The 25490-nt window shown below is 49.1% G+C and overlaps 1 protein-coding gene across 8 annotated transcripts in view; it reads right to left on the reverse strand.

The window, feature by feature from the left end:
* Window positions 1-21178, reverse strand: part of Kcnq1 (potassium voltage-gated channel subfamily Q member 1) — a 318938-nt gene extending 297760 nt beyond the window's left edge. For 3 of the 8 annotated variants that reach the window (XM_040751016.1, XM_040751022.1, XM_040751027.1), the window contains exon 1: window positions 20690-21175. In XM_040751016.1, coding sequence (XP_040606950.1) covers window positions 20690-21075 — 386 coding nt within the window. In that variant the 5' untranslated portion in view covers window positions 21076-21175. Of the gene's footprint in view, window positions 1-20689 lie in introns of all 8 variants that reach the window. The other 5 variants (XM_040751002.1, XM_040751005.1, XM_005064141.4 and 2 more) reach the window with 4 other exon arrangements.
* Between the last annotated feature and the right edge of the window lie 4312 nt (window positions 21179-25490).

Raw genomic sequence — 25490 nt, forward strand, 5'->3', positions numbered from 1 at the left:
TTTGCTTCTTCAATTCTATTATTACATGGTCATAATAGTTGTCACTATTTTTGAGTATGTTTTTCTTCTGAAACTTTTTATTAACTAAACTTTGTAATTAACAACCAATGACTGGTTGAGATGGGGACACTTACTATATAGGCTCTAAATTTTGGAATGCCTGAGGTTTTTTATAGTCTAGGTAACATGGGTAGCTTTGAGTGTCCCAGATGTGCTAGAAAAGGAACAAGTTTTAACTATATTAAAAAATTCAAAATTGGACCAATGAGATAGCACAGAGGGCCAAGGAGCATGCCATCAAGTCTGATGACTTGCATTTGATCCCTGGGGCCCACATATTGGAAGGAGAAAACAGACTATTATAAGACACTTTCTGACATCCACATACATGCAATGATATCTAACCTCTCTATGCAAACACTGGATACTCAAAATAAATACGTATAAATTTTTAAATTAAAAAATGGGAGGTGGCTAGTGAGATAGTTCAGCAGTTAAGTGTGTTTGCTGCTCCTGCAAAGGACTGGGGTTGGTTCCCAGTGTCCACAGTAGGAGGCTCACAACTACCTGTAACTCCAACTCCATGGGATCCAGAGGTGAATCCAGGCCTTTGGGGGCATTCACATACAGATATAAACACAGATGCACAAATAAAAATGGGATGAACCTTTAAAAATGAGTTTTGGGGACGGAGCAGTGACTCTGTGGTTAAGAGAACCTGCTGCTCTTCCAGAGGACCCAGGTTCAGTTCCCAGCACCCCCTTCAGGTAGCTCACAACTGTAACTCCAGATACAGGGGATCAGATGCCTCTGACCTCTTGCAGGCACCCACACTCACATGTAGTGCATACACCTACACAGAGCTAAAAAACAATTTTTTAAAAAGCTTGTGCTGCCGGGCGTTGGTGGCACACGCCTTTAATCCCAGCACTCGGAAGGCAGAGGGAGGCGGATCTCTGTGAGTTCGAGGCCAGACTGGATCGAAAGCCTCCAAAACAATACAGAGAAACCCTGTCTCGTAAAAACCAAAAAAAAAAAAAAAAAAAAAAAAAAAAAAAAGAAGAAGAGAAAAAAAGCTTGCGTTTTGGAGCTGTAGAGATGGCTCAGCAGTTAAAAGCATTCGCTGCTCTTGCAGAGGACTCAGGTTCCGTCCCCAGCATTGATACAGCAATTCACAACTCCCATAACTCCAGTTTCAGGGAGTCCAACACTTACCTTTGGCCTCCACATCAGGCACATACATACACTAAAAGGCACACACATAAACAAATATCTTTAATTGCATTTGTTTATTAAGACATGTCTCACAGTGTAGCTAGGGTGGCCTGAAATACACAGTATAGCACACAACGACCTCAAACTCATGGCAATCCTCCTGCCTCAGCCTCCTCAGTACTGGGATTACAGACATGAGATACCATATCAGGCTCATCAATTCAAATTATTTGTTCTCTCGACCTATCAAAAACTGAATAAGATGGTTAAAATTTCTATCTCTCTTCGGTTTCCAACACTTTCTGTTCAGTACCCTCTAAAAGTCACAGCTGTCTTTAGCAATTTTCCACTGTCCTCTGGCCTAGGAGTAAGCTGCAGTCTCTGCTGTCTTCTGACATGTACACTTGAAAATTTTTGACTTGAAATCTGCAGCTATTGCTATGCTCTGATGACATCATATCTGAATTTGAGAAAAACACACTTGAAGTTTTTAAAGTCGGTGATAAGAAGCGGGATTTGTGGAGCAGGGTTCTCACCCTGGACAGTGAAGGGTAGGTGTAAACAGCACTTCCTGGGACAGGAAATGGGGCAGCCTTGGAGGGGCTGGGGTGTGAGAGGAGCATGATTGCACTTCATTCTTGGTTCCTGAGTGTAGGGGCACAAGGAAGAGCCTACAGAAAGCAAACCCCACTCTGAGGTGGGGTCCCCAAGAGGCAGGGTAGGCCCCAGAGGTTGTTGAGTGGGAGCTACCTGTGTATTCATTGGAACAGACAGCAAGGAAGAAGGAGAATGCCTGAGCCAGGATGAGGGGGCTGAGGTCGGTAGGAAAGAAAGAAGGATCTAGAAGCTCCCAGAAGAAGGGAATGGAGTTTCTAAGATTGAGGTCCCACGGTCTGGGGTCCCAGGCTGAAGAAACAAGAGAAAGTGAGCTGAGCACCATCTTTTCATCCCTCTCTGTCTCCTGACCATATACACAGCATGGCCAGTGACATCACTCTCCTGCTGCCCTGCCTTCCCCACCATGATGGACCATGCCCCTTTTCTAAAGAGAAGAAACATGCCTGGCCTAGGAGTGAGTCACACCCATCCTCATGGACGTATAACCACCAGAGCAGAACCCTAGACAGAGTCACCTCTTCTTTGAAGGCTTCTACTCTGGGTCTCAGTCTCCACAGCTATAAAAATGGAGCAACTGGGCCAGCACATGTCTGTGTGACCTCCAGTAACCACGGCCATTGTTGCCATGCTATGGTTGACATGTCCTAAGCAGTAGCTCCAGAAAGATTCAATACACTGCAGAGTCCCCTTGGACAGGCTATAAGTAAGCAGGTCCCTTATGCCCAGCCTCCACATTCACCCAAAAGGGTCTGAGTTCTCAGGGAGGTGACCCAACTGGGCAGCCACACAGCTCCAGGAGAGGGATGGGTCAGGTTACAGCCAGCAGGTCAGATCTGGAGCCATCTGGTAGAGCCCAGCTCCCTGCAGGCTCTCAGGAATGCTGCCAGCCCTATATTCAGGGTTGTGACTTGCCATGGCATGGCCCCAGGCTACCCAGCAGGTATCAGGCTGCCAAGAAGACCTGTGAGAGGCTCTAGGCTGCCCTGCATTCACCTGAGGGTCCAGGAAACCCAAGGCTACCCTGTCCTGGAAGGGGGGCTGGTGGAGACGCACCCCCCGCCCCATCCTCACACAGGCCAGACCAGCTTCCTCAATGTATGTGAATGCCTTTGACTTGAGCCCAGCTGTGTGAGGTCATCCACACAGGATGAAGGCGCCCCCATGCTTTGCTGCCTACCCTGGGCTTTGAAAAGAACCTGGTTTAGTCAAAGCTAGACAAGCCACCCAGGGCAGCAGCCCTGCCTACAATAGGTGCTTGTGCAATACATTCTCATGAGCAGTGAATGGGAGCAGGGAATGGGGACAGGGTGGGGCTACACAAAACTACCCAAGCTGCACCAGACAGAGGGCCACCTAACAGGCCCTAGGGCCACAGGTTCTGCCCCTGCCCTGTGGCCCTCACTAAAATAAGCCATATAGGCAAGGGGATTGTAGGTGTCCCAGCCCTGGTGGGGGGTCAAGGTCCCCGCTGACTCAGACCCTCAGATGGCCTGCTGTGTGCTAGACAGAGAGCAGTAGTTGACTGCACAGAGGGCCTTAGGTCTCCCACCCAGATGGGGAACTGGCCCTGGCTGGCTACTAAGAAGAAGGCCACAACAACAGTGGCAAGTCTGGTGTCTAGGTATAGAACACCTTGCTTCCTTCAAAGCCTCCAGAGGGCATAGTCATATCACCATGAACTCATCCTTGGTCTTCCGACCCTCTGTGACAAAGAGAAGACAAGAAGTAGATTCCCAATCCTTGTATCTCTGGGATCAAGCCTTAAAATGGGACCCATTCTCTAGTCCCAAACCTACCTGTGAGCTACCTGGGCCCCCTTCCCCACTCTAGGCTGCTCCGCCTATTGCCCCCACCAAGGCTTTGGGAACCCCAGAGGTCACTTAGACAGACAGAGGTTCTCCCAGTGTGAACCATGCACCATGCAGAAGCTCGGTTCTTTCCATCAGGCCACAGCTCTGCCCACCCACATCATTCATGCTAACCCAGACATCCCTAAGGTTAGGACCTGGAACTCAGGCCCAGAACCCTAAAACAGACAGAGCCCTGGGGCTAAAAGCCTATGGGACTTCTCACCAGGCATATGCTCCTGGCCCAAAACTCCTTCTAGTCCCAAAGCACATTCAATCAGAATCCTCCACCCAAAATGACAAGAAACACCCCCCCCATTGGGAGGCAGGGGCCTTTGGCAGGTTTCTTATTATTTTTATTAAGGTGAACTTTTTTATACAAAACACAGAAATGCACCTGTTATAAATTCCACATGAGGTCACCATAGTGATTCCTTAATGTCTCTTTCTGGTTCTTCTTTCCGAGCTAGATTACCATATATCCTGCTCCAGGGTGAGCACCCTGTCACCTGCCAAGGTGAGGGACACTTTTCCATGCAGATCTAATTGTCCTAAAGTTTCTTCTACATGTCCTGACCTTATTCTGAGCACCTGTCTGTCCAGGTGGCATTCAATATCCACAGTGCCCTGAAGACAGAGCCCCTCATCCTGGGCTCTGGGTTAACCCTGTAGCAGGCTCAGCTTGTCAGGAGTCCCAGCCGCCATTCACACACTTCCCTCTGACTCTATGCTGACAGGAACTGCCCCACACAGGATGTATTTGACACCTCCAAGGCCCCCTTCAGAGGCTGGTTCCTGCCTGGCTCTAGTTGAGGCCCTTCCAGGAGACACACTGAGAACATACTTAGGTGCCTATGTGAGCCTGGTACCCCTGAACCTCTGTGAGCTAGTTTGTGCCCTGCTCAACAGGTGCCTGGTACCCCACATGTGACAGCCATTTGTTCCCCACCCTGGAAGAGGCTGGCTTGCCCAAGGACACCCGCCCAGGGCGGTATGACTTTGAGGCCACAGGCAGGCAGCCAGGGAGGCCTTGATAAGCACAGCAGAGGTGGGCCCGCCCTGAGAACCAAAGCTGGGAAAACGTGGAGTCCCCAATCTCCCCCCAGCTCCCCACCCTTGTGTCAAGGACAGCCAGAACATTCCCACTTGCCTGGGGAGGTGGCACACCTCAAAAGAGCTAAGCCAGGGAACCTTGATCTGGGACAGAGAGGGCAAGTTTAGCGGAAAACCATCTTTACTGCACAGGTTGGCAGGGACTTCTCAAAGGCCCTTTGTATAACCTGTCTTCTGTTTTACCTCCTAGCCAAGTGAGGTGGTAATCACGTGCCCCGGGGACAAAGCGAGGTCACCAGGACACCTGAGGTCATGGGTTGAACCTGGAACAGAGTGTCAATTCTACTTTTCTGTCAAATGCAAACCTGGGACCCCACCACCACTCCAGTGCTTTCTCTGTGGCAGCTGAGACATCTCCTAAAAGTTCCCAGTGGTCTTTGCTTTGATTCCACTGCCTTCAACCCTCTTGTGCCCAGTGTCAAACCTGCAGTGCTGGAGATTCAAAGCAGGCTGTGATCCTCATCTACTAGGACACTTTATGGCTGCTCAGCTCACTGGGAAGAAGTCTGGGTGTCAAGTCTGCAAGGACACAGCTTCTGACCTCTCTATACAGGCCCCCCACATGCCATCAGTGGAGGGTCTCCTTTGTGTTCCTGCAAACCATTGGCTAGTTCCTCCCCTTTGTTTCCCTCTGAGTTTGCTCTGCCCTGGCCCTTGGCCCTGCTGGGCTCTCACCTGCAGATCAGGCCACCCATACCCAGGATTCTCTTGTGAGACCACCTGCCTACTCATGTCCAGGAAACCTGTTACTCTCTCATGGAAAGGGTCTTATGAGGACGTTGTGGGACATGATAGCTGCCTCTAGATCAGAGAAAACAAGGACCTGAGATGCTGCTCACTACTTCTGGGCACCAAGAATAGACTTTTTTGAAACCAAGAGTTCTTCCCCATGTACTTCCAGGTAAGTGAAAAGGTCAGGGGAAGGGTACATGAAAGTCAGTAACCCCAACATGACATCCCTGACATTGACATCCACACCCACACCGGAGTTCAGCCTTTCCACTTCACAGGAACACCACAGACAGACGCCAACCAATATCCACTGATCCAGAACTCATTCACTGACCTAGAGTCAGCTACCAGCTAGGCAGCCCATGGCCCACCATAGAGGCATATTTAGAAACCCCCTCAGGGTGTGAAATTGCTTTGTGTCTCTCCCAAGTCTCTGAAAGACACAGTAAGACTGCTTCTCTTTTGGGGTTAAGGAGACTATTACCCTTTGGGTCTCAGACTTTGGTTATATGAGTGTAGGATGAACAGGAAACAATGGCTCGAGATGGCTGACTGAACAGCAACTCAAAGGCAAGGCCACATGATTCTATGGACATTCTGAGGACATCAGGTGGTTTGGTCAATGTCCTCAATGAATACTACAAGCTCTATCTATTTTTCATTCTGCCTACCCCTCCTCCCTCTGCCCACCACCCTACCCATCCATTTCTCCATGCATCTACCTACTACACACCCACCAACCTAGATATCCATCTCTCTGCCCATTCATCCACTCACCAACCCATTCATCTTTCTACCCACCTCTCCGTTTATCTACCTATCACTACACCAAGAGCCTACACACCATCACCCTAACTATCCATCCACCCACCCACACACCCATCCACCAACTCAGCCATCCATCTACCCATTATCATATCTATCTCTCGTTTATCACCCACCATCCTATCAGTTTACCTCTCCATTCATCCACCTACCCACCATCCATCCATTCACCTATCCATCCATCCACCACCTATGAACTCAGCCATCCATCAAACTACATACACATCTACCACCCACCACAATCCATCTACCAACTTAACCATCCAGCTTCCCAGTTGGTTGTCCACTACTCCATTCATCCACCCACCCATATATTTCTCCCCATTATGCACAAATTCAGCTGTTGCTACCCTCTTCTCACATCTGTTTACCTCTGTGGCCCCTGTCTCATTGGCTCTGCACTAACATAAGGGGAGACAATCCTTTCCACACTTGTGGTAGTCTAATACTCCAACTTCCTAAGACCTAGAAGCTTGACTTGGAAGCAAGGACCACATAAAAATAGTCATTTATTATGTGTGGACTGTCACCCTGCCAACCTAATACACATGTGCACACATGGAAATATGAACTCCCATCTGGCCTCTCACCCAGTGTCATAGAAGCTAGTGGGAACAGGGTAAAAGGGAAGGGTGTCTCAGCTCCACTTCAGATCAACTTATGTGGCTGGCATAGCTTATCTCCTCTAAGTTCTGGAGAACTGCTCACTGCAAATCTTATTTCCAGAGCAATGCAGAATACTCTCAACACTTGCAATGAGGTGACTCACTCATAAGCCCACTTAGAAATTATTTCTTCTGAGACCAGAGATGCCAAGGTATGAACATGGCAGCCTTGAGAGGCCTTTAAATGGCCACATATAGTAAGATGTAGGACTCTGTGATACCTGAACCCTTGTGATCATATAACCTATTAGCTTCCCTAAGACAGAGGCCCAGGCCCTGTCCACATGTGAGGAAGCAGCCCAAAAAACAAGGTGATCTCCCAGGCCACATACTTCCAGTATGCAGGCTCTGGGATGGTACCACATCCACCTCAAACTATCCCCTGCCATTACCACTCACTCGAGAGAAGGCATTCTAGGATCCAGTCGAGGTGAGGCCATCTTTAAATGCATAAAGCCTACCTGCTCTCCAATGTCACCTGAAAGCCAGGTTTCACAGTTGCACCACTTAGGGTCCCCTTCCACAGAGTTCCCCAGGGAGATGGGCATTGTATCTGTCTCATCAGAGCAACACAGGCAAGCAATGTGGACTTTTCTGCCTGGAGCCACCTTCTGCCCAGGCTGTCTTCCCAGGGAGACTAGGCCACTTGATGGACACTCCCTGCCACTGGAGTCCTGCTTCCTACTTGGCTGGGAGGATCTGGGTCCTCTGGGTTCTCTGGAAACCTCCACTGCATATTGAATAGAGGATCCAAGATGGTGAACCTCTGTTGCAGCTAGGGAGGGGCTTGTCTGGGTGCTCAGTGAATCACAGTCCTCCTGAGATAGAGGGGTTTCGTGAGGGTGCCAGGCAGGGCTCCTGAGCTGAAGAGAAGCTATTGTTGGTCATTGGTGGCCAGGTGTTCAGTCTGGTCTGACTCGAAGACACCAAATCTCCTGTGTGGTTTTGTACACACCCCTGACCTTCGGGTTCCCAGGAAGAAGGAATAACCACACCCATCTGGTCAACGCAATTCTAAGACCCAGCTGTGAACTACAGCTACCCAGCTGAGCCACAGAAGGAGAGCAAGCCATGCTGTGATTCTGTCACCTGTCAGCTGGGGTACAGAACAAGAACACGGGTCTTCCTGGGACTCTCACCTGCACAGAGGGGATTGTCTGAAAGCAGGCAGCCTCAATCAAAGAGCGCCCCAGCCACGTGAGCAACAACTGGTAGAAATCCAGCCCAGGCTGTCCTCGACAGGACCTGTGGATTAAATACCAAGCCCATGGTCCCTGAGCCAAGTACCGTGATATTATAGCCTGTCCCCAGGGAGGGAGCTAAGGACTCTGTAGGAGTGACCCTACAGAACAAAAACCACCTCAAAGACCTATGCACGCCTCATTACTTGGAAACAGGGAAGGGCCTGGCCTGCTACCAAGTAAAAAACTTCAGGCAAGGAGGGAGGAGGAGAGAAGAGGGAGGTAGAGGAGGCATGGAAGCGGGGGAGGGAGATGGAGGGAAGTGAGAGAGGAAGGAAGGGGACAGTAGGAGGGGATGGGGAGGAGGAAGGAGAAATACAGGGAGGCAAAATGGAGAGAAGAGGAAGTAAAAGTAAGACTTGAGAGGAGGGAGAGATGAGGAGGGGTGGGAGGAGTCCTTGTCCGTTCTCCAGACAATGTGCTTACCTAAAGTCTCTGCACTTTAGGTCAGCACAGAAGGCAGCTGCCAGCCTTGGCTATCTACAGATAGGACTACTGGCTGGCCGTATGGAAGGCTGGAAAAGGCACTGGACCCTTTTCCCCTTTCAAGAGGTGTGAGGTAGACACTAGACCACACTAGGCTTGTAAGTAGCTTCAACTGAAGTCGGGTGGTGTCTCTGGGGTACAGGTGTACTCCACCCCCCACATTCCTGGAAGCCTCCAGCAGGGCCTGGGCAGCTCTAAGGCCTTCAAAGGCTCACCAACACCCCTCTGGTTTCCTCAGCCCAAGACTCCTGCCAAGGCATTCCTACCTACATGCCTCCTGCTTCCCCACAGCTCTCTGGCTCTCTGGGATAGGTGGGCATGCTGCTTCTCCTAGTTCCCTAATTACAGTTCTCAAGGGGTACTGTGGCCACACGAACAGGTCCAATTCCAGGAAGCACTTAGCATTGCCCCATCCTAACTCGGCAACCACAGACACTGCAGGTCATTCCTTCAAGCACTCCCCCAGTAAGCCAGGCATTCGCATCTCACTGCTGATATCACAGGGCTGACAGGAAGAAGCACCAGAGCTCTGGGCATGAACCTCAGTCTATCTGCTCCACCCCAGCATTTTCCTGACAGCCTGACCCCAGGGAGCTAGGCACAAAAGGATCACAGCAACCCCACTCTCTCCCCACTGGGCAGAGCCAGCGAACACAGCAGACAGGAGCCAGCGAACACAGACCCAACAGGTGACACTCACCATAGAAAAGGAGCATATCCTTGAGCCAGAGGGAATCTCAAACAGTAGATTTTGCAATTTTTGTTTAATCAGGACCCAAGAAGGGCACATGCTACACACTCTCCCAGTCCCTCCACCCTGCCTCTCCCTCCCTCCCTTTGAATATTTCTTGGCATTATTTCTTCACCAAAGACCTCAGGTTCTCTACCCTACAGGTCCCTTCCATCATGACTTACACACTTCACCCCCATCATTACCGCCAAAGCATGTTCTGGTCCCAGTATTTCTTTCCTATAAACTTGATCTGGAGGCTGTACCCAGCTCATTCACTCCTCCAGCAGTGATGACAATGTGGGTCCGATACTAGACTGTCCCATCCATGTAGATTTGGACAAGTTGGTAGCTGAGGCACTCAAAACCTAATCTGTGATCTCACCAAGATCCATGATTGTGCAGCTCAGCCCTGTGCAGCTTTAGGCAAAAGCAGAAGTTGGTAGGGGCCCTGAAGAAATGGGGCCTCTTCAGTGCTTTGGTACCCCCTGGTTACTGTTACAGAGGAGAGCAGGACAGGTGTGTGCTGGGTGAAATTGGCGCTATCCATTACCTGTGCATCTCTAAAGCTGTCCCTTAGTCACTAGTATGACTGGGGATCTGAATCCCCACAATGCGTTCTGACCCACTCCAGCTGTTACTGCCAACAAGGCACACAGTCAAGCTTTCTCCAGTCCTGTGACAAGCCCTGGCATACACTGGTCACTTCCTTGCCTCCTCCTCCAGGCTTGGCTTGGGCACCTGCTGTGTCAGTAGGCTCAGCTGTCTGTTAGGAGCTATAGATCTTTGGGGTTAAGGGAATTTGGTGATAGGAGGGCTCATAGCCTTGTTTCTTACCTTTCCAGAAAACAGAAAATTCTAACCATGGTGAATGAATACTGACGCCAGTCACTCAAATGTAGGGTGATTCAGGATTAATGTCCTCTAACTGTTGGAATAACTATGCACCAGCCCCAAACAGCAGCCTCAGACCAACTTGAGAAATGGTGCCACCCCATGACATGGTCTCTGAGAGTTGTGCATTTGTCCCAAAGAGGTGACAATGTAAAGATGTCACCTGAAGTCAGTCCATTCTTAAGAGTCAGCATTCACCTCTTGGTACACCTTCTTTGTTTTAATCAACGGGGACTGTTTTTTCTAGTTAAGATACATTTTCTCAGTGTGGTAACACACCTTTAATCCAAGCACTCAGGAAACAGAAGCAGGTGAATCTCTGAGTTTGAGGCCAGTCTGATCTTACCTATCTAGTTCCAGGAAAGCCAGAGAGCTACAAAGTCAGTACCTGTCTCAAAAAAATTACACTTGAAGCTTTTAATTGAGCTTAGTTTTTTTCTTTCTTACTCACAATAGGCTATATTTGTATGATCCCCAGTAAAGTGTATAAAGCAAGGATACTCATTCCTGCTCTCCTGGCTCTTGGAGGCAATTTTTATTTGATTTGTTTAGTTTGAAACAATGCATTGATGTATAGACAGGGCTAGTCTCAGACTTGTGGAAATCCTCCTGTCTTGCCTCCCAAGCACTGGTTTTACAGATATCTTCCAACATGCCTGGCTCCATGGTGGCTTTCTCACTGAAGACCTACCCTAAGACCTGGGACTGCTCCCTACAGTTACATGATGTCCTGTGCACATGGTATCTCCCACACAACTGCTTCTCTGGCCCACTTGGAAGTCATCTCAGCCTGCTGTGTGACCAGTGAGGCCCATCTGATGTTTCATGCTTTGGCTATCTGATGATGAGCATCCCTCATGACCATCTGCTTTGAGATGCTACATTTCCTTATATGGATGTGTAAAGCTCAGTTGCCATGGCTGTCTGCCTGGACACATGCCAATAGCATGGTCCTTTAACCACAAGAGCTTCACGGTTTACCATATTTTAAGCCATCATATCCAGGGACATAGATGTGTTTCATGAAGACCAAGAAGGGATGGTATAGAGCAGAACTCTACCAAGGTCAAGTTCTTGGATCACATGACTCCTTGGGGATGCTTAGACACAAGTAGGCTTTCCCTGGTACCCCCACATTCTTCCCTCTGCCAAGTGGATGGGATACCTCTGGGAAGGAAACACAGGATGGAGTGCTTTTCCCTCTCAGGGAGGCTGCAACCAACATGAGGGAAAGATGTACTCCTATCCCGAGGTAGGGTGGGAGTCCTTGTGCTGCTAAAGGGGGTTTTCTATAAGGGCTGAGGCCTGAAACAAGTTGGAGGTGGCTTGGGTATCTAGGCAGTTGGTGAACCTTGACTGTGGCTTTTGGATAGCAAGTTCCCTGAGAAGATACTCTGGAGAGATGCTCTGAGTGACCTTTTAGTTTGCCCAAGAGCACAGTTTAGAGAAGGTGCAGAGATGGGCACCCACCTGCAAAAGGCATGGAGGGAAACCCAAAGGCCTTCTCCCCAATAAATCTGAACCCTACAGACAAGGTGGCTAGGCATAAGGCAGGTACCCTGAAATGGGAAAAGAGTAGCCACCAGAAGTTCTTCCTAGAGGCTGCGGATAGAGGCTAGGCATATGAGCACAGCCCACCTAAAGTCAAGAGCACAGCATTATCTTTCTGGAGAACACTTCATTCTAAAGGCCTCTGAACAGAAAGAAGTGAAAGAGCACAAAGGAACTGGTAACTCTAGCAATACATCCCAGAGAAAAGAAAAAAAATAGACTGCCTGACAAAGAATTCAAACTAGTGATTCTTTTAAAAGACACACTTTACAAACAATACAGATTACAGCAGGACAACTTAATAAAACTGGGAAATACTTTGTAATATGAGTGAAAATTTAGCAAAGAGTCAGACTAGGGGTGGTATCTGGAAAGAAAGAATGGGATATATAGAATAAAGAATACTATAAGAGCCTCTGTGCAGACTAGATACAACAGAAGAATTCCTGAGCCTGAATACAAGTCTAACAAAAAAGAAAAGTCAAATAAAACAATATGCCAAAGCAAAGAAAACCTACAAGGCTTATATAAGACCAGAAAGTGAGTAAATGGGTACATTGTGGATGTTTCAGAATAAGAAGAGAAGGAAAGAGGCATGGAAATTCAATAAAATAGTTGACAAAATAATTACTGAAAACATACAGAAATTTAAGCCTATGAAGCTCAAAGGATCCCTAATGGATACAACCAAAAGTTCTACAGAGCTGGAGAGATTGATAAGTGTTTAAAAGTACTGGCTGCTCTTCCAGAAGGCCTGGTTTTGATTTCCAGACCCCACATAATGGTGCACAGCCATCTGTAACTCCAGTTCTAGGGATCTAGCACCCTATTCTGGCTCTGCAGGCACTGCACACATGCCACAGACATGCGTGCAGGTAAAATATCCATACACATAAAACTAAAAATTAAAAAAGATACTCTACAAGGAACATTATCATCAAATCACCAAAAATGCAAGGCAGAGAATTCTAAACACAGCAAGAGAGAAGTGTCAGGTTTCATGTAAGGGAATCTTCATTATATTAAAAGCAACCTTCTCAGCAGAAGTCTTATAGGTCAGAAAAGAATGGGATGATTCAGCCAGAGTCCTAAAAGGGAATAAAAACGCTGTCGATCAAGAATACTATACCCAGCAAAACTATCCTCCTGCAAAGAGGAGGGGGAAATAAAGTCTTTATAAAGCAAGCAAAACTGAAAGAATTCTTCAACAGATTGATTCTGTAAGAAAAGGATGTCTGAAAAAAAATGTCTCTGGTCTCTTCCTAGCTCAAACTGCAGGCTAAAATAAATCTTTCCTTAAGTTGCTTCTACAAGGTATTTTGTTACTGCAATGATAAAAGTAACTAACACAGAGACTGAAACAGTTCAGAGATGGGAAACAACTCAGGCAAATGAAACCAAAAGCACATAGTAGTCAGGAAAGTCAAATGTCAGTCAAAGACTAAAAAGAGACAGAGAAGCCCACTATAGAATAGTAAAGGAATGGAGTCAACAGGTGAATTCCTGCACCCAACTGTATAAAGCAAAGAGCATTAGATCTCAAAGGAGAAACAGAATCTAACAGATTGTATCAATGACAAGTTGATACAAATCAAGGACAAACTATATCAATGGAAAGTCACTCCAGGAAAAAAGTCAATGGAGAAACACTGGAGTTTAAGTATACTATAGAGCTTGGCAGTGGTGGCACATGCCTTTAATCCTAGCACTCAGGAAGTAGAGGCAGGCAGATCTCAGACCAAGACTTCCTGGTCTATAGAGTGAGTTCCAGACAGCCAGGGATACACAGAGAAACCCTGTCTTGAAAAATATGTGTGTGTGTGTGTGTGAGCGTGTGCATGTGCACGCTCACACACATCACACATGTAATGAGGATTAATAAAGTACACTGTGAACTAAAGGGACCTACAAGGAACTCACAGGGCATCTTACCCAAGGAACTCATAGAACAAACACCACACCAGCATGGGGAATGGCCTACAGGATGGGCCACATGGGAGACAGTTGCAGAATGTTGGTTTACACTGTGAAGATGTGTCTTTGCCAAGGTGCCTTCTGATTGGTTTAATAAAGAGCTGGATGGCCAATAGCTAGACAGGAAGAGGTTAGGTGGAACTTCTGGGAGACAGAGAGGACTCTAGGAAGAAAGGCAGAAATGCCTGGAGACTCAAGAGAGGAAACTGGAGGTACAAGATGGAGAGAGGTAATGTCATGTGATAGAATGTAGATTAATATAAATGATTAAGTTATAAGAGCTAGTTAGGAATCAGCCTAAGCTATAGGCTGAGCTTTCATAATTAATAATACATCTCTGTGTCATTATTTGTGAGCTGATGACCCAAAAAAATTCCATCTACAGGAGACCACAAAGATACACACATACACACACACACACACACACACACACACACATGCTCACATTAGAACTAGTCATGGAATATAACAAAGATGCAGAGAACAAAATGCATGTTTATCATCAGCCCTCTATATCTGACCACCAACTTGCTAAGACTAAAATCAAACAAAGTCTGCTCATATTAGCTACAAAAGGATGGATGTGTATAACCAAAAAGGCAAATGTCTATACAGTGAACATTACAACTTGAGAACTTGACGAGGACACTTAAGACTGTCATACTGTGTTTGTGGCTCCAAAGGAAATTCTTAAAGTACTCATTGTGGTACAAAGTTAACATATAGATTCAATATAGTTACTATCAAAGCATCAGTGGCATTTTCCCCACAGAACTAAAATTAAGTTCTAAGATTAGTATGGAGTCATAGAAGAACCCAAATGGTCCAGGAACTTGCATCCAAAAAGAACAAGGCTGTAGAAAGTACAACACATAACTCGGAAACATCCTCAGGCTGTGGTGTGACTCAGTTGGCAGAGTGCTTGCCTAGCATGCCCAAGGCCCTGGGTTCAATCTGAGGCAAAAAGGGGAGGAGAGATTACGGTTTAAAACAGGTGGGATAGTATATTTTGCAGGATGTTTAGTGCACATCTATAATCCCAGAATTTAGGAGGTGGTGATGGAGTTCAAGAGTTTAAGGTCATTTTTGGCAACATAGTCTGTGTCTGAGGTCAGCTGACTTTACATTAGACCCTGTCTTAAAAAACAAACACCACATTATAACTTGAGTAAGCAAAGCAGCATGAGCCTGGCATAAAAATAGACACAATATGGAGCTGAAGATATGGCAGTTAATGGCACTTGTGGCTCTTGAAGTGAACTGAGGTTCAATTCTGAGCACTCAGTTCTCAGCAACTTCCAGTAATTCCAGTTCCCAGAGAGTTGAAGCCCTCTCCTTGCCTCTAGTTTTGCCTGCATGTACATGGTATACATACATGTACAATCAGGCACAGGCACATGCACACAAACATAGTCACACACACAATTAATTTTAAAAATAGACACAATAGAAATGTAGGGAGAATCCAAAATTCAATCCATGTCTTTGTAGCCAGCTGAATTTTGGCTCAGATAGCAAGAGCAGCCACTGGAGAAAGAACAGTCTCTCTGGCCAAAGAAGCTGAGAAGGCTGGATATTCCACATGAAGAGGGTTGTTTTCTGGTCAATACACACACCTGTGCATTTGCTATAGGAGGTAGTCTGGCAGACATATGGGGAGAGTGATTCTACAAATGGGCCCAGCCTTCTTCCCAGGACACATTGCCTTTGTCTGGATCCTTCTGGAACCACATCCAGGTATGTTCTGCTCAGTTCTCATAAACCAGAGTTGGGGACTTCCCAGGAGGTGGCCAGGAAGTGGGCAAACATCATATGAAGTGCTCCCATCTCGGGTCTGCCTGTGCTCTCAGCCAGGACAGTGGCCAAGACAGAAGCCCTGGCTTATTAGAACAATAATGGGTGGTCCTCTGGCAGCCTCTGCCTCTACCCACCACTTTCCCAAGCTCAGGAATGTCACTGGATAAAAATACTGCAGACAGATGTCATCAGTCTGGCCTGTCTATGGGGCTTAGAGTTGTCCAGGCAGCAGGCCTGTCGACCACAGCCCAGGCTGTGAGGGTGGGATGAGCACCAACAGGGAGAAGGCAAAGAAAGCCCTTGAAAGGAGACAGACAATACCAGGTGGGTGGCTGCATGCCTGCCAGCCAGCTTGCCTATATAACCTCTTAACACTTAACGTCAATACACATGCTAACACCAAAGAACAGACAAACAAAGACACCTTTACCAATGGACTCTCTGTGTGCAAGAAGGCAGGGCGGCTGGATAGACAGAGGCACTGAGCATATCTCTGCCTGGGAAGGTTTTCTGGAGGAAGCACTTTCTGAACATTTGACAGATTGTGCACTAAGGCTGACATGTGCCAGGTTGGACCCCAATTAATCCTCAGAGGACAGGCTCCTTCTGATCAGGGACTCTCCTCCCAGAGCAGCGACCATTCTTTACTTGGTTCTTATCATCATGTGGTATATGGGGAAGGAGCTCCTGGCTCCTTGGGTACACCCAACTGTGAGACCTTAGGCAAGTAATGTATCCTCTCTGAACTCTAGGGTTCCAGCTGCACCCCGCAAGTAGCCATACTTGACAGACTCTTGACAGAGGTGCTGCTGCAGTCCTTTCCACCTTTCAAGAGGCCTCTGGGCAGGTCCTGGGAATGGGGCTGGGCCACACAACAGAAGATAAAAGGCTTACAGAGGCAGTCCTTTCAGATGCTTAGAAGCCTCATGGAAAGTCAGGTCATGTGGTGACCACAGTCACCCTGCTGACAGAGTTACCACTAGCTCCTCTCTGTGGCCTTCAGAAGTCTCAGCAGGGCTATAGAAAGGTATTCCCACCAGGAAAAGGCAAGGAGGATGCATCCCAGAAGGCCTTGGGTGGGATGAGCAGAGTTTAGCACCACCCACTCTTTGACTCGGAGGCCTGGCAGAGCCACTGCCTCCCCTTGCCCTACCTATTACTCCATATGCTTCCCCACAGGGTCAAAAGGGCCTGCACCTTCCCCTTTGCAACTATTTCTTAGGTTTAGCTTCAAGTTTAGCTTGTTGGCTACACCCATTCCTCCATGCTTTCTGCCACAGGCAGGGGCTGGGCACCCCACATAAGAGCTTCCAGAAGCTTCTCTGTAACCTTTCCTCAGGACACATTCCTATACCACCTTAGTCTCCTTTTGGGCCTGGAGCATGCTCCTTGGAGGCTGAGCCCAGCCTGTCAGACCCATAAAGAGGGAAATGAATCACAGCAAGGTGCATAGGAGCCAACAGTTGGCCTGGAATGTCAGCGCTGAGAGGGACCATGTAGCTAATCAGGCTCCATTTCATAGATAAGGGTGCTGAGGTGAGAGTGAGGAGCAGGGGCCCTTATGCAGGTCACAACCAGAACCTGTGCATCCCATTACTCAGAAGCCACTACAGAAGCAGCTGCAACTCTCCTCTGCCAGGGACACCTGCTGTGAACACCGCCCTGCACTGTAAGCAACCACTGTTTGCAAAGGGGACTCCACACCCAGGAAGCATGAGCTCCGGACCCTACTTTGCCACCAGAGGGCTCCAAGCACCAAACTCCCAAGAAACAGAGGCCACAGCAGCTGAGGCCTTACCTCTGTCATTGTAACACCATGAGTCCCTATAGGCCTCTTTCCTGCCTCAGTAGCTCCCAGGACTACCTTGGCCTGACACAGGTCCCTATGCCTCATGACCCCAGAGTAGAGCAGCTCTTCCTCAGATCTGAGGACCATGGGCTTGTTTCCTCTTCCTCCTTCCTATCGGAGAGTCCTGGGTAGGTGGAGGGGGGGATGCCTGTGGCCACCCAGCTAAGGGCAAGCCAAGATGAAGGGCTCCAACTATAAGCAATAGTGTACATAGAAATACCAGGTTGGGTCTGAGGACAGGTTGAGGTGGTTTTGTGTATCTGAACAGTCAAAGGATGATGCCAAGAGAGTCAGCAAATGACACCAAGAGGCCAGGCCCCAGACGAGATGGCATGTGGAGAAGCCCCAAAGAGATGCCTCAAAATGTATTCTTTTCCAGGACTGAGGAACAGAGATGCTTTCAGGGAACATAAGGGAAGACTTGAAAATTCAGAAAGCCCTGCAACTGCCTCAGTGCTGTTTCCATCATCCTGCTAGCTGTCTTCCTGGGTCTGAACACTTGCCCAGTACCACGAGAGTCATATCAATACAGTGTAGCCCCTGCATTTGGAAAAGCCAACCCAATCAACCACCAGGAGCAGCTGCAAGCTCCACACATAATGAATTCCCTGAGGTACTAGCAAAAGCCACCAGAAAGTTCTTGGGAACTGAGCAAGCCAAGGCTGTGAGAGGGTGGAGACAATGTGCTCAAGTTTAGGTTCAAGAACCAGGGAGTTAGTTGCTAGTCACAACCAGGATCTCCAAGCAGCTTGACAGAGTAGATACAGTGGAACATCTGTCCTTGATCCTGGCCAAGGCCCAGCAGCAAGGCAGTCGAACCCCTGTGACCTTAGCTAGGAAAGGGGCTTCTTTCTATGGGGACACGAAGGGCTACAGGAAAGGATTAGGGTGAACCCAAGCAGCAAAGGGCAGTGCCTGGAGGCCATGTCCTGACCCTGTCAGCCAAAGTAGGCCAGCACAGACACAGGAAGAGCTGCTCTACTTGGGCCAAGGCAGGGGTCCCCCAAGGAGGGGCCAGGATGTCCGGGCCTGTTTCTCCATACGCATGTGGGAAAGCATACCCCAGAGCCTGCAGGACACTGGCTCTCCCCCTACTCTCCCCACCCCCACACACTCATTCCCTGCTTTTCAAGAGCAGGTCTATCCTTCCAGGCACAAAATCATCACCTGATATGTTCTAGAGTCCATCTTACCAAAAGCAGCTGCTTTTGCTGCTTAGAGCAACACCAGGGGCAACTAGCATATCATGCATTTCATAAAGATGTGTGTAGGCTCCTAGCTGCTGGCCATGTCTCATCTCAGGAGACTGCATAACCCAGAGGGTTATGCCCATCTACTGATGGTGACAGAAATAAGGTCCCTTTCCCCAGAGTCTGGGCAAGGGACATGCTGTGCCCAGCATGGGTCTTCCCAGCTTACTTATCCTTCCCCTTTGTAACTAAACTCCATGGCCAGCCAGGGCTAGGGCTGGGGAAGGTAGGCCAACTACCACTCAGCAGCTAGCATCTCACTCCCTCTTCCTCGACAAAGAAGCCCTTAGACCACCAATCTAGAAAGTTACCAGGGTTGTGTGGGTCGTGGCTGCTGGGGAGGCTGGGCAAAGGCAGCTCTGCTGAGCAAACTTCCCGAGGGCTGAACAATCCAATTCAGGAAGAAAGCACAGTGTAAGCACAGACTTCCTCTGGGGCGGGACATGCCCTCTTCCTCCTCCAGGGCCAGGCTGCCACAGTCAGGAACTTGATGATGCTCATTCTAAGGACCTGCATCCCCAGGAGGGTACCATGCAAGTGTGTGAAGGCTGCTCACCTTGGCAAATGGGGCTCCTGGACAAAGAGGTAATAGGGTAGGGGCTGCTCCAGCACCCCACGCCTTTCATCTCAGGGATCTCAGGGTCCAGCAGGCAAGTGCAGAGGAGCAGCAAGCCATGTGTGTTCTAGACATTCTTACAGCAGTAAGGTCCCTTGGGGTCTTTGCACACTATTCCCTATGCCCTGAGAAAAGCCCACTGCTGCTGCAGACACATGCAGAGCCTTTATCTCCCAAAGTCTCAGGGGTCCTGGCACTTTGGGAGGCAAGGCTGGGGGTTGGGTGGCCTTAAAGGACATACCAAGAATGCCTGTGGGGACAGGGTGTCCTAAGAGTTGCCCCGGCTGCTATGGAGGATCTTTGTCTCCCTGTGCAAGGCAAGCAGTCATCAGAACTCACCTTTGTGAGCCTGGTTCTTGCTGTGCCTCAGAAGAGTAAACAGAACCCTGAACACCCAGTGGAGGCCCTGCCCAGGTGGCAAGACAAGCCACAAGGAGGTCACCTAATGGAACTTCCAAAGCAATCAGCTGAGGGGTCGGCAGGGTGGAATCTGGAGCCAGTAACTGGCAGGGCACCAAGAAGCTGGGCAGCCAGGAAGTGTTGCCTCAAGGTGGCCAGGGGGAGGCAGCAAGGAGGTCAGCCAGACCATTCCTGGAGATGACTTCCTGTGCCCCTGCCCTTGAAAAATGGAATGCCCTGCCCCTCTCAGGCAGTCTGTGAGAATAAGAGCCACCTGGGAGCAGTGAAGGCCAGGTGCAGCTCTGCTCCCTCCCCTGGTCCCTAAAGCAGGTGCTGTTCGTAGACTTCTGATGTTTCCGCTGGGCTCAGGGTATCCAGTAGTCCACTTTCATCAGCTTGGGTTACTGAAGCTATGGGCACTCCCCTGTGGACATCTTGAACAACACCAGTGCACCTGCCAATCTATCCTGTACACATCCCTGCTGCTCTGAGTGCCTGAGATAGAAACACCCACCAAGTCCTGGATCGGCTTGCACTCAGACACCAGTCACTCCTGGGGGCACCTGATTCTCTTGTCACAGCTGACGCTCACCGAAAGGCCGGCTCCCGGCTTGCTTACTACTCCTATGGGGTCTAACTCCTAAACACAGTCCCTCCATCCCAAGAGTGCGGTGTGGGGTAAACTCCTGGGCTGGAGTACCCCGTGTTCAAAGTGTCCCCCTCTACATGCCTCCCTCTCAACCACTGCAGAGTCCCTGAACTTAAGGGACCGGCTCCCAGTCTGATTTCTGTTTCTGTGATTAGTTTTCCCTTGTCTCCCTGAGGGTCACAGCTAGAGCACAGTAGCACCAGTTCAGAGGAGTTACAAGTGCAGGGAGGTTACTCACACGGTGAAGTGGTACACGAAACACTTCCAGCCCGTGGGGCGCTCGAGGAAGTTGTAGACGCGGCCCTGGATGTGGGTGCGCGCCAGCAGCGGGCGGCGCGTGCTGTAGATGGAGACGCGCGGGTCAAGGCTCACCCGCGGCCGGGGTCCGAGGTCTGCGGGGACTGTGACCGGTGACACAGGTGGCGACATGGGGGACGGGGGCCCAGGGGCTCCGGGTGGCGCGATGGGCGCGTAGAGCGTACCTCCCGCCGGGCCACCCTCAGCCAGCTCCAGAGAAAAGGGACACTTCTTGGCTAGCCCCGCGCTGCCCCGCCGAGCGCCCAGCAGGAGGCCCCAGCCCGGGCGTTTCCTCTCCGCATTGGGCGGGGACGAGGCCGAATCCATGGCCAGACAGGACCCCGGGACGCGCCGCGCCTCAGAGATGAGGTGAAGGCGGCACAGGGAGCTGGGCGCAGTGCGGAGAGCCGCTACCGCCAGCCCAGCCACGGGGGGCCGCTGTCCTCTCGGCCTGGGGGCGGGGGCGGGGCTGGTCCCCAGGGATGGCACGCCCCGCCTCCAGGACGCCCCGCCCCTGGGCGCCACCAAGCGCTTACCTGCGGCCTGACTCAACCAGCGGGTCACCTGCCACACCATGCCACGCCACTTCAGGCTGCTCACCGCGCTCTCACCTGCTGGGTGCACGTGCTTCCCCGCACTCCGAGACCAGCCCGGGCTCTAGGGTCCTCCAATCGGGCACTAGCAGGTGCCACCACCAAAAAGCAGGTGTAGCACAGGCCTCGCTTTCTCGCCATCTGAACCCGTCCTAGAGAGGGAGCAGGAGGCAGAGAGAAGGGCATCCCGGGCCACTCGTGGACACTCTCGGGCGCAGGTCCCAAAGAACACCGAGCGTCCTCGAGTGTCCAGACGCCCCTGATGGCGGCATGCCTTCCCAGTAGCTAATCGTTGCCCACTAAGGATGTGGGATTGAGGAGATACGGATAGACCATAAGTGGCACCCAGTGAGAGCCGGTTAAATTAGCTAGATTGCGGTTCTTACTGGTAGAACTGGGGCTGCCTGGGCAGGTAAAGGGAGAAACGTTTGCTCCTCCCCAGGGTCATGAAGGAGCTTCTTGTCCTGGAACTGGTGTCCTGTGGTGGAGATAGGAATAGTCAGATTCTTGCAGCTGGCTCTTGGGAGCTGCCTGGGCTGAGGCTACACTGGCCTTTGTGTGGGGGTGGAAGGAGACCTGCATCCCAGGAGGAATGCACACAGATGGGACCAACAGCTACATCTCCGTATCCCAAATACAGCAGAAGAAAAGTGTGCTTCAATAAACGCCAACCTATAATCCCAGCACTTGGGAGGTGGAGACAGGAGATCAAGAGCTCAAGATTCTCCCAGGCTCCATAACATAACAGGATCAGATCAGCCTCGGGCTACATCGGACCCTGCCTCAAAACAACAATAAGTATTGACACTAGATGGGCATGTAGAGAAGAAGAAAGATCAGCCAGGCCCACCTCTCACATCACACACAAGAATAACTTTCGGGTGTTGTTCTTATTAGTGTCGGTTGTCAATTTGACACAGCCTAGGGGCATCTGAGAAGGAAATCTCAATTGAAGGACTGCCTAGATTAGATTAGCCTGTGGATGTGTCTGAGAGGGCTTGTCTTGATTGTCTTAATTGATGGGGGAGGGCACAGCCCACTGTGGGTGGCACCTGTTCCTTGGGCAGGTGGTCCTAAGCTATATAAGAAAGCTGGCTAAATCTGAGCCTGCTAACAAGCAAGCAGTGTTCCTCTGAAGTTTGGGCTGTACTTCCTTGGCTGTGAATGAGTTCTTTGATGGGAGGAGATAGTACTATTTGGAATAGTGAGCAGGCCCACTTCCAGGTTCCTGATGGAGGTCCTGGTCTGGCCTCCCTTGGAGATGGGACTGTAAGCAGTAAACTGAAATAAACCCTCCCCTAACCTACGTTGCTCTTGATCCTGGTGTTTACCACAAAAATAGAAGGAAGCTAGGGGCAGCTGAGTCAAAGTCTTTGGTATAAAAGTTAAAATAAAGTCTGCGCAAAGAACTTAAGGGTGAGGACTGCTGGGACAGGCAGAGGTAGAGTGTGTGCCTGTCGTGTCAAGGCCCTGAGTCTGATGAGGTGGCAGGGAGAGGGAAGGAAGAAGAGCATCTGCCTCAAGAAACCGTCACTAAGGAAAACATTTTCCACTGTGCTGTGAAATCCGGAAGCAGCAGATAAAACAGAAAGCCACCGCGGGGGAAGTAAGAGATAAGGACATGCTGGGACAGTTTCCACCACCACAGGCAAGGGATTAATACATAAGGAGCGTCTAAAGCCAGGCAAGACTGTGGCAGACAGTGCTGTGGCAGAGTGGCCTGGAAACAGGATCAGCACACAGGGAAAGAGGTGCTTGGCCTTGGTGCCTCAGAAAAAAAATGCTCAGCCTCACTCACAACAAGAAAGTGCAAATTAAAAGTACACGCTGATACCAGTGGCCCACTATCTGATTGGCAAAACTCCAGATGTTTGACGGCACAATCTTTGGGAGAGGCCAGGGTGGCAGGTGCTTTCCTAATCACTAGTGGGAAGGGCATCTTGGCAGTCTTAGCAAAAGTGCATGTGCCCTTTGACCTGGAAATCCCACCACCAATAACCAACCCAAAGTCAAATGAGAAAAAAACAACAGAAACTGAAGCTGGGCATGGTGGGACACATCTGTAATCCATACATTTGGGAGGTAGGTATAGGCAAGTATCAGGAGTTCAAGGTCATCCTCAGCTACATAGTGAGTTCAAAGTCAGTTGGAACTATATAAGACCCTGGAGGGAGAGAGAGAGAGAGAGTGAGAGAGAGAGACAGAGACAGAGACAGAGACAGAGACAGAGAGAGAATAAGCACATAAACCTTGCACTGCAGCATAGTTTATATTAGTAAAAGACAAGAAGTGGCTAAAGAGATGGCTCAGTGGTTAAGAGTGCTTGCCTCTCAAGCATGAGGGCCAGAGTTCAGAGCCCACTACCCATATAAATGCTGGGTGTGACCCTGTGCATGCCTATAACCCCAGAACTGAGGGGTTGGGGGTAGGGTCTCTGGACTTCTAGCTCTAACCTAACTGAAAAATTCAAACTCTAGGTTGAACAAGAGTCCCTGCATCAAAGGAACAAGGCAAAGAGTGATACAACAGGACACTAGAGACCCTCTGCTGCCCTCTGCACATATTCACATGAGCATACATCTACACACACATGTGAATGCATCACACACACACACACACACACATGCACATACACACCACAGTATCCTTCAGTTGGTTAATTACACTATAACACAGCCACAAATTGAACCATCAGTATTAATATTGGCAGGGACCCACTCCAGATGCCCCTAGGCTAAAAATCATCAGTATTCAAGTCCTTCATATAAAGCAGTATAGTCTGTTCTTAGGACCTACTACATCCTCCAGTATGGCTCAAACCATCTCTGACTCCTCGAATTATCTAGCACAGTGGGAATGCCAGGTTGAATGTTGCTGCATTATACTACTGAGGAAAGAATAAGAGTTCACACTAATCCATTACAGATGTAATTTGTTTTTCAAATATCTTCCACCTGGTGTGGGTTGCAGAACCTAGAGATATGGAGTGCCGACTGTCTGAACTAATCAAACATATATGTTTACATATCAAATAAGCAATCCTTTTGAGTTCCTTAGGAACCAAGATATAAAAGATACAGATGTAAAATCAAAGAAGTACAAATAAATCTTTAAATGTGAGTTTGAAATGTTACCATAATCTCCGTTATTCTCTTTCAAAATTACTATATAGCTATATCCACTAAAAACTTGGAAAGGAGCAGGCTGAGGTCAGCAAAATACTTACTGTGCAAGCATGAAGACTTGAGTTCAAACCCCAAAACCTACATAAAAAAATGTGGGGCATAACTGGGCATGCTTTTAATCCCAGAACTCAGGAGGCAGAGGCAGGCAGATCCCTATGAGTTCAAGGCCAGCCTCCTCTACACAGCGAGTTCCAGGACAGCCAGAGCTATGTAGAGAAGCCCTGTCTCAAAAATCAAAGTGGACAGCCCCTGAAAAACTACACCAGAAATTTGTCTTTTGGCCTCCATGCACATGTACATCCATTCTCTCTCTCTCTCTCTCTCTCTCTCTCTCTCTCTCTCTCTCTCTCTCTCTCTCTCTCTCTCTCTCTCTCTCTCTCTCTCTCACACACACACACACACACACACAAACACACACACACACATTTTTGGAAGGGTCTGAGTAACAACAGAAGAATTCAAACAGCACGAACAATTATGGAAGCCTCACATAGAGACTCACATCTGTAATCCCTAAATCCCGAAAGCTGAGGCAGGAGGATTTCCATGAGTTCAAGGTCACCCTAGTCTACAGAGTGAACTCCTATCTCCAAAAACAAACATAAATTCAGATTAAACCATGTAAAATATTCTAAAACCCAATTTGTTCAAAATGAGACTTGGAAAGTCCTCATTGTCCTTGGACAGTTGCTTGACTCATTGTTCTGAAAATTAGAGAGGGGTGGGGTAAAATGTGGCCTGCCTTGCCTTCTCTGTAACAACGTGAGGGTGCAAGGTGGCCATGCCTGCCAGAGGTACACAGGGAAGAATGTGTGGATAGGAGTCTGTGACGCAAGAAAGCCGCCTTGCAATGGTCAACAGGAAGAGGATAGGGAGTCAGGTGCAGATTAAACCAGACTGCTTCTGAATTGAGAATTGTTGGAGTTACAGTGAATGCAAACATTATACTGAGCTCTTTATTTTC

This window comes from Mesocricetus auratus, unplaced genomic scaffold (assembly GCF_017639785.1).
Source record: "Mesocricetus auratus isolate SY011 unplaced genomic scaffold, BCM_Maur_2.0 Super-Scaffold_4256, whole genome shotgun sequence".
In the NCBI taxonomy this organism is placed as follows: domain Eukaryota; kingdom Metazoa; phylum Chordata; class Mammalia; order Rodentia; family Cricetidae; genus Mesocricetus; species Mesocricetus auratus.